Source organism: Nothoprocta perdicaria, unplaced genomic scaffold, assembly GCF_003342845.1.
Source record: "Nothoprocta perdicaria isolate Ctin4 unplaced genomic scaffold, notPer1 scaffold_316, whole genome shotgun sequence".
In the NCBI taxonomy this organism is placed as follows: Eukaryota; Metazoa; Chordata; class Aves; order Tinamiformes; family Tinamidae; genus Nothoprocta; species Nothoprocta perdicaria.
Window position 1 is genome coordinate 172,909 of NW_020455551.1, and position 12,737 is coordinate 185,645.

Below are 12,737 nucleotides of genomic sequence, written 5' to 3' on the forward strand. Positions count from 1 at the left end.
TTTTAAATATAGCTTGCCCCGGGGCGGGGGAAACGCACAGAGAAGGAGCCGGCGAGCAGCCTATCTCTCAGAAGAAAAGAGCAAGAGCCACAGCAGGAACTGGCTTCGCTCAAGTGTGCACTTTAGAAGTCAAATACTAATAATAAACTATTCCAAATTTCACCATTTTGGAGGCAACTGAAGAAAAAGGACATACAACTGGCTAAACGCAGTGACGGATACAGTAAATCAGGGTTCAAAGTGAACCTAATCGCAGTTTGCATGTGGGCTCTGACGTACAACGTAAGTCTTCCTTAAATCATTGTTTTTTATCATAGTGCTGAGTTGCTTAATTTCCATTTTGAAGCCATGCTGGGCCAAAAGGTGCAATTAGCTATAAAAATCAACGCGGAGCATAACAAGTAATCTCTGATATGAGGCTGAAAATGATACCAGAATACGACAGAAGTCAGAGACTATCAGCCACATTATGGAAGATGAACTATAAATAAAAGCATATCTAATTATTTTGAGAGAAAGACGCTGGATGGACTCTTTAATCAACTTTCTTAATAGAGAAACGAGAGCTCTACTGTTTTGTACGGCAAGCTATTTTAAAACTGCTGTGTTTAAAATTGTGTGATTACAGTTACCAATAGCAATAAGATGTAGCTCCAGAGGGGAGTCCTAGTGGCTGCAAAAGTTTTTTTTTTCTCTCTCTCTCTTTTATTTCTCCAACATTTTTGCTCTCTGAAGCCTGAACTCCACAGTCTCTGTCCTACACTTTAGGTTTGCTCTTCAGCTGGATTTTCGATGTGTGCTAACGCCGGGCTTCCTAGGGAATCGAAAAAAAAAACATACCATCATTCAGAGTAATTCAGATATGTTTTTTTACAGCACGTTAGTGGCAAAAATACAAGCGAGGAAAGATTGTGTTCTACCAACTTCTGGCATGGACAGCTGAGGAATATAAAGCCCGATGGTGACAAAGGGTGATAATCTCCTGTTTTTCACTATTTATCTCACCAGTCTCGGACCTAGCAATGGATATTCTTTGTGATGAGAGCTCTGTGAATCCAACTGCAAACTCCTTAATGCAACTAAATCTTGAGAGAAGACTCTACAAAGCTGTTAACGGACCTGCAGAGATTAATATTTCACATCCCTTTAACTTGAGTGGGGACTCTGAAAACCTGACTAATCTTTCATGTGAAGATAGCATGAGTCCACGGTGCTATTCTTCCCTGTTTCAGCTTTCGGAGAAAAACTGGCCAGCTTTGCTGACAGTGATAGTGATCGTTTTAACCATTGCTGGAAATATTCTTGTCATCATGGCTGTGTCACTGGAGAAAAAGCTGCAGAACGCCACTAACTATTTTCTCATGTCACTGGCAATAGCTGACATGCTGCTGGGTTTCCTTGTCATGCCTGTGTCAATGCTAACCATCCTGTACGGTGAGTATTACCTGTGTAATCTACTGCATGTATTGAGCAGCTTTAAGCATTGCATGCACATGCTGTTGCTGTTAGTATTTCTCTCTTATTACGGAGGCAATGTAATTGCTCTGTACCATGCTGAAATGTATACAACTGCTTTAATAGTGGAGTATTTGAATCATTTCTTACTTTAAATTTCTAATTACAGACATTTTAAGCATTGTCCAGGATATTACTTTACTACTATGATTCTCACAGAACTGTCTCAAAATGCATTCAAGGATTCTCTATTCTCTCGATTCTTTCGGTTTTGTCCCTGGCTAATAATTTCCAATATTGCTAATGAGAATGTAATGCCCTGATAATTACTTTGCTCTGCAAATATGCAGAGAAGTACTAATGACTACCGTAGATTCAAAGCAAGCAGCGCCTTAATTTTACTTAATGACATAATTCAAACTTAAATCATTCTCTTAACACAGATATTCTACTCAGAAAACTACTTAGCAAAAGATGCAGGAATAAATATTTGGAGAGTTAAAAATGCATGGGAGTTAATTTTAGTAATATTTACAAATGCAAAGCTAAACCTCAGCTATGACTGCTTAAGGGAAGTTATTTAAGAATTAACTGAATTATGGCTCACAGTTCATACCCTTTTAGGTGATTTATAGCAGACTTTTCCTGTCTTTGTCACCAAGATCAGCTGCAGCATAGCTTGCATACTGAGAATAGCAGCAGGCTATGTGTTTGATAAAAATATTAGCAGGCTGTTATCACCCCTAAACTTTGAGAAATGAATTCTCTGGTGCCACAACTGAATTGTTGCAGTTCGAGGAGGAGACAGGCAGTGTCTTGAAGAAAGTCAGGTTTCCTGTGTAGACTTGTATAGCTTATAGGATCGCTTTGGGACCTGGGGACTAGAGCTGTGAGTGTGAGCTTGTAACATTAGGGAAATTTCATCCAGAAAACCAGAATTTATTTCCAGACATCCCTTTCAGTCTTTCTGCACAGGCTGCTCTTGATAGCATTTATAAACTGCATTTGGTGCTGGTAATAGTAGAACTCTGCTATTTATTAGTGGTGCAGTGACCTTTAGTGGGAAACACAACACAAAATAGAGCTGTAGGAGCAGAAATCATCCGATTTGTGCGATTAGCAAAAACACTTCCAAACCCTGGGTGATTCCCTGAGATATGCAACAGGGACTCCTGCTGGCCACGCTCTGCCACGGAGGAGAGCCGCCTGCAAGCCACGATTCAGAAAGGACGGACACGCTGGAGCGCAGCGTTTCCCTCAGCAGCGAGGCTGGGGAAGCCACATCTCTCCCTTGGTGGCCACCAGCAGCACGTCACCCAAAGCCGCCAGGGAGGGAGCTTTGCCTCCGCTTTTTTCCCCTCCTTTTCCCTCGGCAAAGCACTGCTTTGGATAAGGAGAGCCCTTGGGGGTAACAAGGAGTGAAAATCCAGATGGTGACACGGGTCAGGCCACATCCCAGTGTGACGCAGCACCACGTCATGTCATGTCCCGGTGCAACCCAGGGCCTTCTGACCCACATTGCTCTGCCAGGGTCCCCTGAGGACCATGCAGTGAGGGAATCCTCCCACTGCCCACCCTGCAGACCCTGCATGTGGCATCATACTTGTTTCCATGCATCAGGGAGTGAGTGGGTTTCCTCTCCATGAGCAGCATGTCCACCTACTTTGGGGACTCTGATGGGGACACCTATTCTCACCCAGTGTCTCCTGAAGGGGACTGAGGACTACATGGGTCAAGGCTCCTTTCAGCAGTGCCCAGAGATAGGACGAGAGCAGATGGACCCAAACTGCAACACCAGAAAGTTCATCTAAATATTAGGAAAATGTTATGGATATAAGAAAAACCTCTTTACTGCAGGGGTAATAGAACATTGGAAAAGGTCAGACTGTAAATTCCTGGGCAAAACTTGAAAGTGACCTGGACAGAGTCTTGGGCAGTGTGCTGTAGGTGGCCCTGTTTGAGCAGGATAGGTGACCTAGATATCCAGAGGTCCTTTCCAATCTCAACACTTCTGTGATTCTGTTAATCAGTTATGCTCAAAAGAGAGAGAATTTCTTTGTTCTCTAAAGTCTTACTGTGGTCAATTCATACTCAGGTGCCTTGGCCACCCAGCCCAGACACATCTGCCCCAGTTCTGCTTGCCAGAACTACAGCCTGTATCCTTTGGGCCAAGCCAGCTTCTTCATCTATCCAACAGCATCAATATCCATTGCAAAAAGTAAAAGATACCCAACAACACTCAGCCCTGTCAGTCAAGGTGGATGTGTTCAAGGAACAGGAAATTTATGGAGAGATAAACAGTGATGTTGGTTCCCACTAAAGTAACTCTTGGGCAGCTGGAGGCCTGTGATATTGGAGATTTTTGACACCCTGGCACGAAGAACGTCATTCCAGTGGCTGTTGGGATTGTTAACAGAAACTGTCTAATTCCCTGCTACTGTGCAAGGAAATTGGAGTGATTACAGGAGGACCAGGCATTTCAGAGCGCTCTTGTCTAGCCGTGCACTAACCCTACACACAGCCCCAGCTGGTGCACTTCTGCTATAGGGAGATGGTGCATTGGGCCCTCTCAGCGACCTTGAACCCCTTACAGACTCTTCACCCCTCTTTCTTCCTTAGCCCTTTGCTCAGAGTGTTTTCACATACTTCTTTCTGCTAACAAGCAGTACTCCAGCATCCTGGCCAGCTTCGTTTCTTTGCCTCCTTTCCTTAAAGTTCTCATGAGAAAACATCCTTCCTTGTCTGTCTGCTACCATCTGGCTTCAATAGAAGCAAAACCTCTTCTCTTTATCCTAGGGACTCACTGACCTCTCCTCCTCCAGTATCTCAGTCCGGATAAGCTCGTCTGAGCACATGGATGCGCAAGCATCACTCGTCTGTTTTTGGATGGGACTCCCTCTCTTGAGCGCCCATAAATCACAGGAAATCTCGGACCTCACAAACCTTTCCCTGCCTTCCAACTCCTTAATTAAGCTCTTAACTCCAGAGCTCAAAACATGGCAAATGTACCCCACACCACAAGCCACAGGCAACACCCTAGGGCCTATCTGGAGGATGCCATCTACACACTGCTTAACCATTAGTGCATCCGCTATTGGCTGTACTTATTCAGCTCCCCTTTCCATGGTCTCACAGCCTCCATGGTAGCTTATCAGAGGGATACTGTTTATCACTGTCCCAGCCAGGCTTGCAGTGAGCACAAGTGATGAGAAGGACATAAAAAAGGTCTTCACAAAGGCTGCTAGGACAAGACAGCACATGCATGTTGCTAAGTGCAAAAACACTTTATTTACACTATTTGCTGTCCAGCAGAATTTTTTTTTTCTCTACATAAATCGGCCTGGCCTGACTGGGAGAGACTGTTGGCAAGACATGCCCCTGAATGCCAAGGCTCAGTTAACAGCACTCCAGAGACTGGATTCCCCATTGGAAGACTAGAAAACAAGAGAAAACATCTCCATAAATGCTTGACAGACTTGTTAGTGCCAGCTCATATTAAAGCAGTCCAAGAGCATGGAGAAATAGGTCTTCCTGCCTCTGGAACTGGATTTAATCAGACATGGGTCTTGCTCCTCTGCTTATCCCTCTACTCCTGTTCTTGCAAATCTTGTCGCTCCAAATATCCAAAGGAGATGGGCAGTGAAAAACTGCCTGTGAAAAAGTATGAAAAACTAGTAGACTATCCCAGCACCAGCTTTGGCACTGCCCCGTGCAGCACTGCTACGGTCAGCCTGGGTGACATGCTCTAAATAAAGCCTGCATAGCTGCAAAGTTTTCTCCAGGAGAATTTAGCAGTGGATTTAGCAGTAGGTTCCTGCAGACCTAGAATGGGAGTCCTACAGCCCTCTGCTTATCCCAGCTCTGTTCAATATTGTTCTTAACAATTCAGCTAATTCAAAGAGGAAAAACCTACAAAGTTTTTCAAAAGCACCAGGCTGGGAGAGACGTCTAAGCACTCAGAGGGATGGGATCAGTTCTTCCTACAGTGATCTGGACCCCTGAGGAGAAAGTCTGGGATGAACTAAAGAAATGCAGTGAGGCTAAATGCAAAGACATCCACATAGGAGGAAGATATCAAACAAACTACTAGAGGGGAAGTTTATCCAAGCAGCAGGAACACTGAAAAAAGTTGGGGTGGGGGATTAGTTTATGGATCATAAACTAAGCATGTAGCAATAGTATAATTCTTTTTTACAGCAAAGGCCATCATCATTCCAGGTTGTAGAAAGGTATTTCCTGTAAAACAGTCTTCTATCACACTTAGCAGTCAGGGAGCCTTTGCAAAAGTACCAATCTCACTTTTGTCCACTTTACTATAACAAAGATACAGATAAATTGAAGAGATTCCAGGGCAGAGAAACAAGAAGCACAGAAGTTCTAAAAAACATTGCCCGTAGGCAAAAGATAAAGGAATTGACTTAGTTTAGTCTAGGAGAGAAAACAAACAAACAAACAACAACAAAGGCAAAACATGATAAGCATCCTCTAGTATCTCCCAGGAAGGATGGCAATCACTTATTCTTTGTGACTAGTGAAAAGAACAAGGAGGAAAAAACCTGTTTAATTTGCAGCAAAGAAAAGTTAGGTTGGGTATTGATAAACACTAATGCTTTTTGTTTGGACTATTCTTTCTGGAGGAGACCATCTCTGTTAGCTGATGATACAGAGCAACCTCCTTATTAAAGTGTATAGTCAGCACCTGATGATAAGTGACAGAAATATCACCTGTATGCAACAAAATATATTTCTTCAGTATTCCTCAGTTGCCACTAAATCTACAGTTTCTGCCTAAAATATCAGAAAGTTTTGCATATCAGGAGGTGTTAATAAGACAGTAATTACATGAAAAAAAACCTAAAAGAAAACTGAGAACTGTAATGTTTACAATGACAAAATTGCCCGTCTTTCCTTAACTGTGCTGCCAGGATGATTAATTATAGCATCAAGCATTCTATTCACATAGAATTAAAAAAAAAAAAAAAGCTTGCAGTTCTAGGAAAGAAGTTGAGGTGCCCCAAAACACGAAATTTTAGAAGTAAATGAAAAACATACAAAGGTTTCAACAGAGGAAATGCCAGGCAATTTCTTTCAAAGACATCACTCACTATAACCTCTTCCTGTCAGACCACACGCTATACAATAACCGCCGTCAGATATATGTGATATTTTTAGCTGATGACAACTTTCTCTCGTGCAGGATATACCTGGCCTCTACCTACCAAGCTCTGTGCTGTTTGGATCTATTTGGATGTGCTCTTCTCCACTGCGTCCATCATGCATCTCTGTGCCATCTCACTGGATCGCTACATTGCCATCCGAAACCCCATCCATCACAGCCGCTTTAACTCAAGGACCAAGGCTTTCGCAAAAATAATTGCTGTTTGGACCATATCAGTTGGTAAGTGAGGCAATATTTCAGCATGTAATTGCAGATTTCTGGCTTTTGAGAGGATTTGAGATACATATTACAGCCTAAAACTATATCCTTAGCTGGCAGGATTTTGCTTGCCTAAAAATAAGAAATGCTGTAATGTAGTAATTATGCAACAGAAATCAAGGGTGCCAATGGGATATGGATCAGAATGGAGCAGCGCCATCACAGAGAGAATATACAGCAGCATTGGAATGACTGTGCTTGAGTTGATTTTAAACTTGTCTTTATTTCCCTTGTTGACTATCCATTGTTACCTTAATATAGAAAAAGAAAAAAAAATTATTGCAACTGAAAGAAGATTTCACTGTTTTATTTAAGTCAGTCATTCCTGACTCTCATTGGGCTCATCTGCTTAAAGATGTCTCTAACTGGCAGATCTTTTCTGCATTTCTTGGTGCACAGTGTAGGATATCTACCCCATCCCATTTAGAAGGCAGTAAATATTCTTCATACAACATGGATGAGAGAAGGACATTGAGAGCTGTAGACTGACACAGGCGCCCTGCATCACTCCCTAGATGAATCTCCCCTTGCATTGTCTTGAAATTATGCTTGGAAGTGTCACTTAGTAGCAGCATCTTTGGTCCAGAGCTGTTTTATGGCATAGAAAGTGGAAAAAAAGGTTGGTCTCTGATACCATCAGGGTCATGATTGCCCAAAATGATGAAAGCTCAGTACCCTTTTGGCTCATCTGTTTTTGTTCAGGCCCTCTGTATTGGCAGCTCGCTTCTTCAGAGGCAAGAGAAGTTCACTCTCTTGCCCTGAAAGAGATGACTGTCACCAGTGAATTAAAGGTAATTAGCTGCTTCCTTGGCTAATATAAATTATTGTGAGCAGTAATTGCAACTTGTTAATGTTCTTTCTGAGGGAAGCAAAGGAGATGGGGCCTAATGCAGCTGTCCTCCTGCCCCTTGGAGTCTTTTCCTGGCCCCTACTTCATCCTGGTCCAGAATCTGAGAAAACGCAGCCCAAGATACTTAAGGCTTAAGATAGTGGTATCTTCTGCAGCACAGAGAGGGATTGCAAGAGCCTGCTCGCAAGCAAAGGACAGTTCCGCATGTTCTACCATGAGGAACTGGCTGCATTCAGGATGTGATTCGGAATGTAGATGTCTAACCGAGGCCAGATGAATTGCACCCTAAAAATACCTAGCGCTCTGTTAGCTATAAATGAAGTCTGAACGTCTTGCTTGGATGTAGATGTCTTCATTTGGACGAGATGAATCACACCTTATATTTCTACAGTCACTTTTTTTACCGAGCCGTATTACAAAAACATATTACTTGCTCTGTCCTGCTTTTCCAGTCGAAGATCCCTCTAACTGCAAAAGTTTTCAGCATATCCTGCTTTTGGCATAAAAATAGTCAAGCATTCATTAAATTTGTACTTAGCGTGTTCAGGGAGGCTTGTGGAGTCTCCTTCTCTGGAGATCTTCCCAACCCGCCTGGATGCCGCCCTGGGCCCTGTGCTCTGGGTGTCCCTGCTGGAGCAGGGGGTTGGACTAGATCCTCTCTAGAGGTCCCTTCCAATCTTTAACTATTCTGGGATTCTGGGATTCTGGGATCTGTATGTGTGGGTGCTGCCTGTGGCTAATGCATGTGAGATTAGTCTGTTTTAGCTATTAACAAATTCACAGAGAGGTCAGAATCGCCATTCCAGAAGGAAACCAGTGGTCCAGGTAGCTCAGCATGTTACTTCCGACAGTGACTCACCACCACAGTATCTAAATGATTTCACTCCTAAAATGCATCCAGAAAGGATCATTCCTAAAGGCCCATTAGAGAACACAGTGCATGTCCTGAACCAGGAGGGTTTAGTTCCCTGATATCCTGATATTTGGTTTCAGAAGTTAGGAGTGTTCTTTGTAGGAACATCAAATAAAAATTAGTCATTGTAAAAGCTCCTTTTAGGCCCTCTGAAGACTTTTTCTCCTATTAGTGGCCAGCCAAGCTGCAGATGTTATTTGTTATTACAACTCTTCACCTTATTGGAAAGCACTCGAGTGTGGCATCAGTGAAGAGGACAGAGTCCTGCTCTGCTGTGGTTGCATAAGGTCAAATACAAGGAAATGATGGATGTTAGGTTGGCTAAGAGGGGAAAATCCACCTCACTCACATCCAAAGTCGTGAAAACAGCAAGTATGTTAAATAATACAAATAAATCCCAGCAATGCGCCCTTGGGAAGGAAGCACAGCTGGGCAAGTCTGCATGGTAGCAAGGGGCATTGAGAGAAGAGCTGAAGGAAGGAGAGTCTATTCCCAGCCTGGCAACTGCGTCACGGATGATTTCTGGCAAATGTGACGTGCCTTGGAAGGCAGACAGGGAAGCAAATGCACAACAGGCTACACGAGCTGTCAAGCTGCCCAGTGCCTGGCCACACTGAGTGTGCACCATGGCTTATTGCTATATTAAAGGAATGAAGAAAAATGCCAGTGGTATAAGGAATCCTGACAGCTCTGAGACCTCCTGTGTGACTTAGTGCCAATCCCTTATCATCCCTGTCCTGCTCATCTGCCACAGCCTGAGCACAATAGAGAGGAAATGGTTTCTGAAGAATGAGGTGCTTTATATATCATTTACTAATAGGAAATTGTCTCTGAACAAAGAGGTGCTTTATCTATCATTTACTAATCTCCAGGCTCTCGGTGCTGCTTATAGTAGCAGGACTATGAATTATTTAACTCTTTGCACTTTCACGTAGCTACAGCCAGCACAGGCAGAGCCAGTGTCAGGCTGCGTGTCTTTGCACCCTCCTCTGTATCTTCTCCAGTATTTCTACATCCTCTTTGGGACATGGTTGTATACACTGCAGTCTTCCAGGTGTGGTCACACTGCGGTGTCAAGACTGTTTTTTCTCTTTTGCTAACAATTCCTATCTTTACAAGCTCTACTATTTTGTTTGTCTTTATGATTATCCCTCTACACTGTGCTGATATCTTCAGGTCAGCAACTCCGAAATTTCTTTCCTGAGCATCAATTTGGCTCACATAAGTAGGGTCATTCTCCACCATCGTAGACATCTTTCTTAGTACATCTTTTTTTTTTTTTTTTTTTTTTTTTTTTTTTTTTTTTGCTTCTTAGCACTGCGTTTTGTCTGCTCCTTTATTGCCTGTTAGCTGAGGTCTATGAGGACCTTCTACAATTCTCTTCAGTGAGCAGCTGCATGTTGTCAGCAAATTTACTCACCTCAGTTCCACTGCTTGTGCAGACAGTTAATGATGGGCTGAACACACACAGGTGGCTGTGGGACACCACTATCCATAACCCACATCATCAAACGAAACATTTAGTCCTACTTTTTACCTTCTAGCATCTTTTTTTTTTTTCCTAAAAAAGGATATTTCTTCTTGGACCATTAGACTTGAATTGTTTGATCAAGCCTTTGATCAAACAGGGCTGCCAGAGCCTTCTGGAAGTCAAGGAATATTGTATCAGCTGGATCATCCTCATACCCTTGCTCCTGCCTTCTGAGGAATTTGAGCTGATCTGTAGGGAGCTTGGTTTCTTTGCAGAAGTCCTTTTAATGCCTACCATTCTACTAATGCTTCTTTCATTATAACTTCTACCAATTTACTTAGGTAATGATGCTTTTATTCACTAAATCTCTTTTTTATTCATTGCATTTGATTTTTTTCTTTTATTCATTTTTTAAAAATATTTTACTTTTATTCACTAATTTACAATTTGGTTAAATGAATTTAATCTAAACCCCATTCAGTCAGTGATCTTCCTTCTATTGGCTTCAGCGATGTGTGAAATATTTCAAACACAAATAACATAAGAAAGGGCAGAAATTTTCACTTATGTAGCTTCTGAAATCTTGACTTTTCTAATAAGAAAAATTGTACTAACATTTATTTTTGCATTTAGTGGATGCATTTAGCCAGTAGCCCTTCTTTCACTAGATCATGTAATGCCACAGGCAATTGGTTTAAAAAGGATTCTAATTACTGTAACAGATTCTAATCGTGTCTTTAATTCTTAAATCATCCAGTACCACAGTGGCTAGATAATTAGATTATTTGTAGCTGTTGAAAGCAAAAGCCCATTAAATCGGGAGCAGGACCGAGGGTAAACATCGGGAATAGCACCGAGGGTAAACATCGGAGTAGCACCAAGGGTAACCATTGGAGTAGGACCGAGGGTAAACATCGGAGTACGACTGAGGGTAAACATCAGAGTAGCACCGAGGGTAAACATCAGAGTAACATTAAGGGCAAACATCGGAGTACCACTGAGGGTAAACATTGGGAGTAGCACCGAGGGTAAACATCGGAGTATGACCGAGGGTAAACATCAGAGTAGGACCGAGGGTAAACATTGGAGTAGCACTGAGGGTAAACATTGGAGTAGCACCGAGGGTAACCATTGGAGTAGCACCGAGGGTAAACATTGGAGTACGACCGAGGGTAAACATCAGAGTACAACCAAGGGTAAACATCGGAGTAGCATCAAGGGTAAACATCGGAGTAGGACTGAGGGTAAACATCGGGAGTAGGACCGAGGGTAAACATCAGGAATAGGATCGAGGCTAAACATCAGAGTAGCACTGAGGGTAAACATCAGAGTAGCACCGAGGGTAAACATAGGAGTAGCACCAAGGGTAACCATTGGAGTAGGACCAAGGGTAAACATCGGAGTAGGACTGAGGGTAAACATTGGAGTAGGACCGAGGGTAAACATCAGGAGTAGGATCGAGGGTAAACATCGGAGTAGCACTGAGGGTAAACACCAGAGTACGACTGAGGGTAAACAACAGGAGTAGCACCAAGGGTAATCATCGGAGTAGCATCAAGGGTAAACATCGGGGTACGACCGAGGGTAAATATCGGAGTACGACTGAGGGTAAACATCGGAGTAAGACCGAGGGTAAACATCGGAGTACGAGTGAGGGTAAACATCAGAGTAGGACCGAGGGTAAACATCGGAGTAGCACCGAGGGTAAACATCGAGAGTGGCACCGAGGGTAAACATCGGAGTAGCACTGAGGGTAARCATTGGAGTAGCACCGAGGGTAAACATCGGAGTACGACCGAGGGTAAACATCAGAGTAGCACCGAGGGTAAACATCGGAGTAGCATCAAGGGTAAACATCGGAGTGTCACCAAGTGTAAACATCAGAGTAGGATCGAGGGTAAACATTGGGAGTAGGATGGCTGCAAGGCTTTTCCGAATAGGACCAGTGCCTCAGTGTATCCTTGTGGGAGGACATGTCAATTGCTGTTTTGTCCTTTTCCCTCCCTCCTCTTGTGCCCAGTCAAAAGTAAGATATTTTTTACTATCCTCTATGGGAGGACTAAATGTGTCTTTCAAATCAAGTATTGAATAGTACTGACATGAAGAGAGGATCTGGTTTAGAATAGTGTATGGATCTGGAACCATGGGATACCGGTTTGATTATTTCATTTATTACTCTTAAGTCCTGTGTTTTTCCTTTTTTTTTTTTTTTTTTTTTTTTTCCCCTTATGCTTCTCCTTTTGGGCCAGACGTTGCAGCTTTGCAGCAAAGTAAAACATATTCCTGGATAGAGCAGTTTCCTGTTATTCAAAACAAACTATTCCCTTGTCTGCTGTGAGGGTCAGGAGTGTGTGAAGTATGGAATGGAGTGGCCACAGAACTGCTTCGCCTGGTGTCCCCAAGTGCAATGTCCAGTGCTGGGCTCCCCAGTACAAGAGGGATGTGGAGCTGCTGGAGAGAGTCCAGCGCAGGGCTACCAGGATGATCAGAGGCCGGGAACATCTGCCCTATGAGCAAAGGCTGAGAGAGCTGGGCCTGTTCAGCCTGGAGAAGAGGAGGCTGAGGGGGGACCTGATCAGTGTCTATAAATACCTCAAGGGAGGCAGTGAGG

The 12,737-nt window shown here is 43.2% G+C and overlaps 1 protein-coding gene across 1 annotated transcript in view; it reads left to right on the forward strand.

The window, feature by feature from the left end:
- The first annotated feature begins 907 nt into the window (after positions 1-907).
- The window catches only part of HTR2A (5-hydroxytryptamine receptor 2A), a 28,471-nt gene continuing 16,641 nt past the window's right edge, over positions 908-12,737 (forward strand). Inside the window, exons 1-2 of the mRNA XM_026042869.1 lie at positions 908-1,434; positions 6,653-6,853. Coding sequence (XP_025898654.1) covers positions 1,023-1,434; positions 6,653-6,853 — 613 coding nt within the window. The 5' untranslated portion in view covers positions 908-1,022. The remainder of the gene's footprint in view (positions 1,435-6,652; positions 6,854-12,737) is intronic.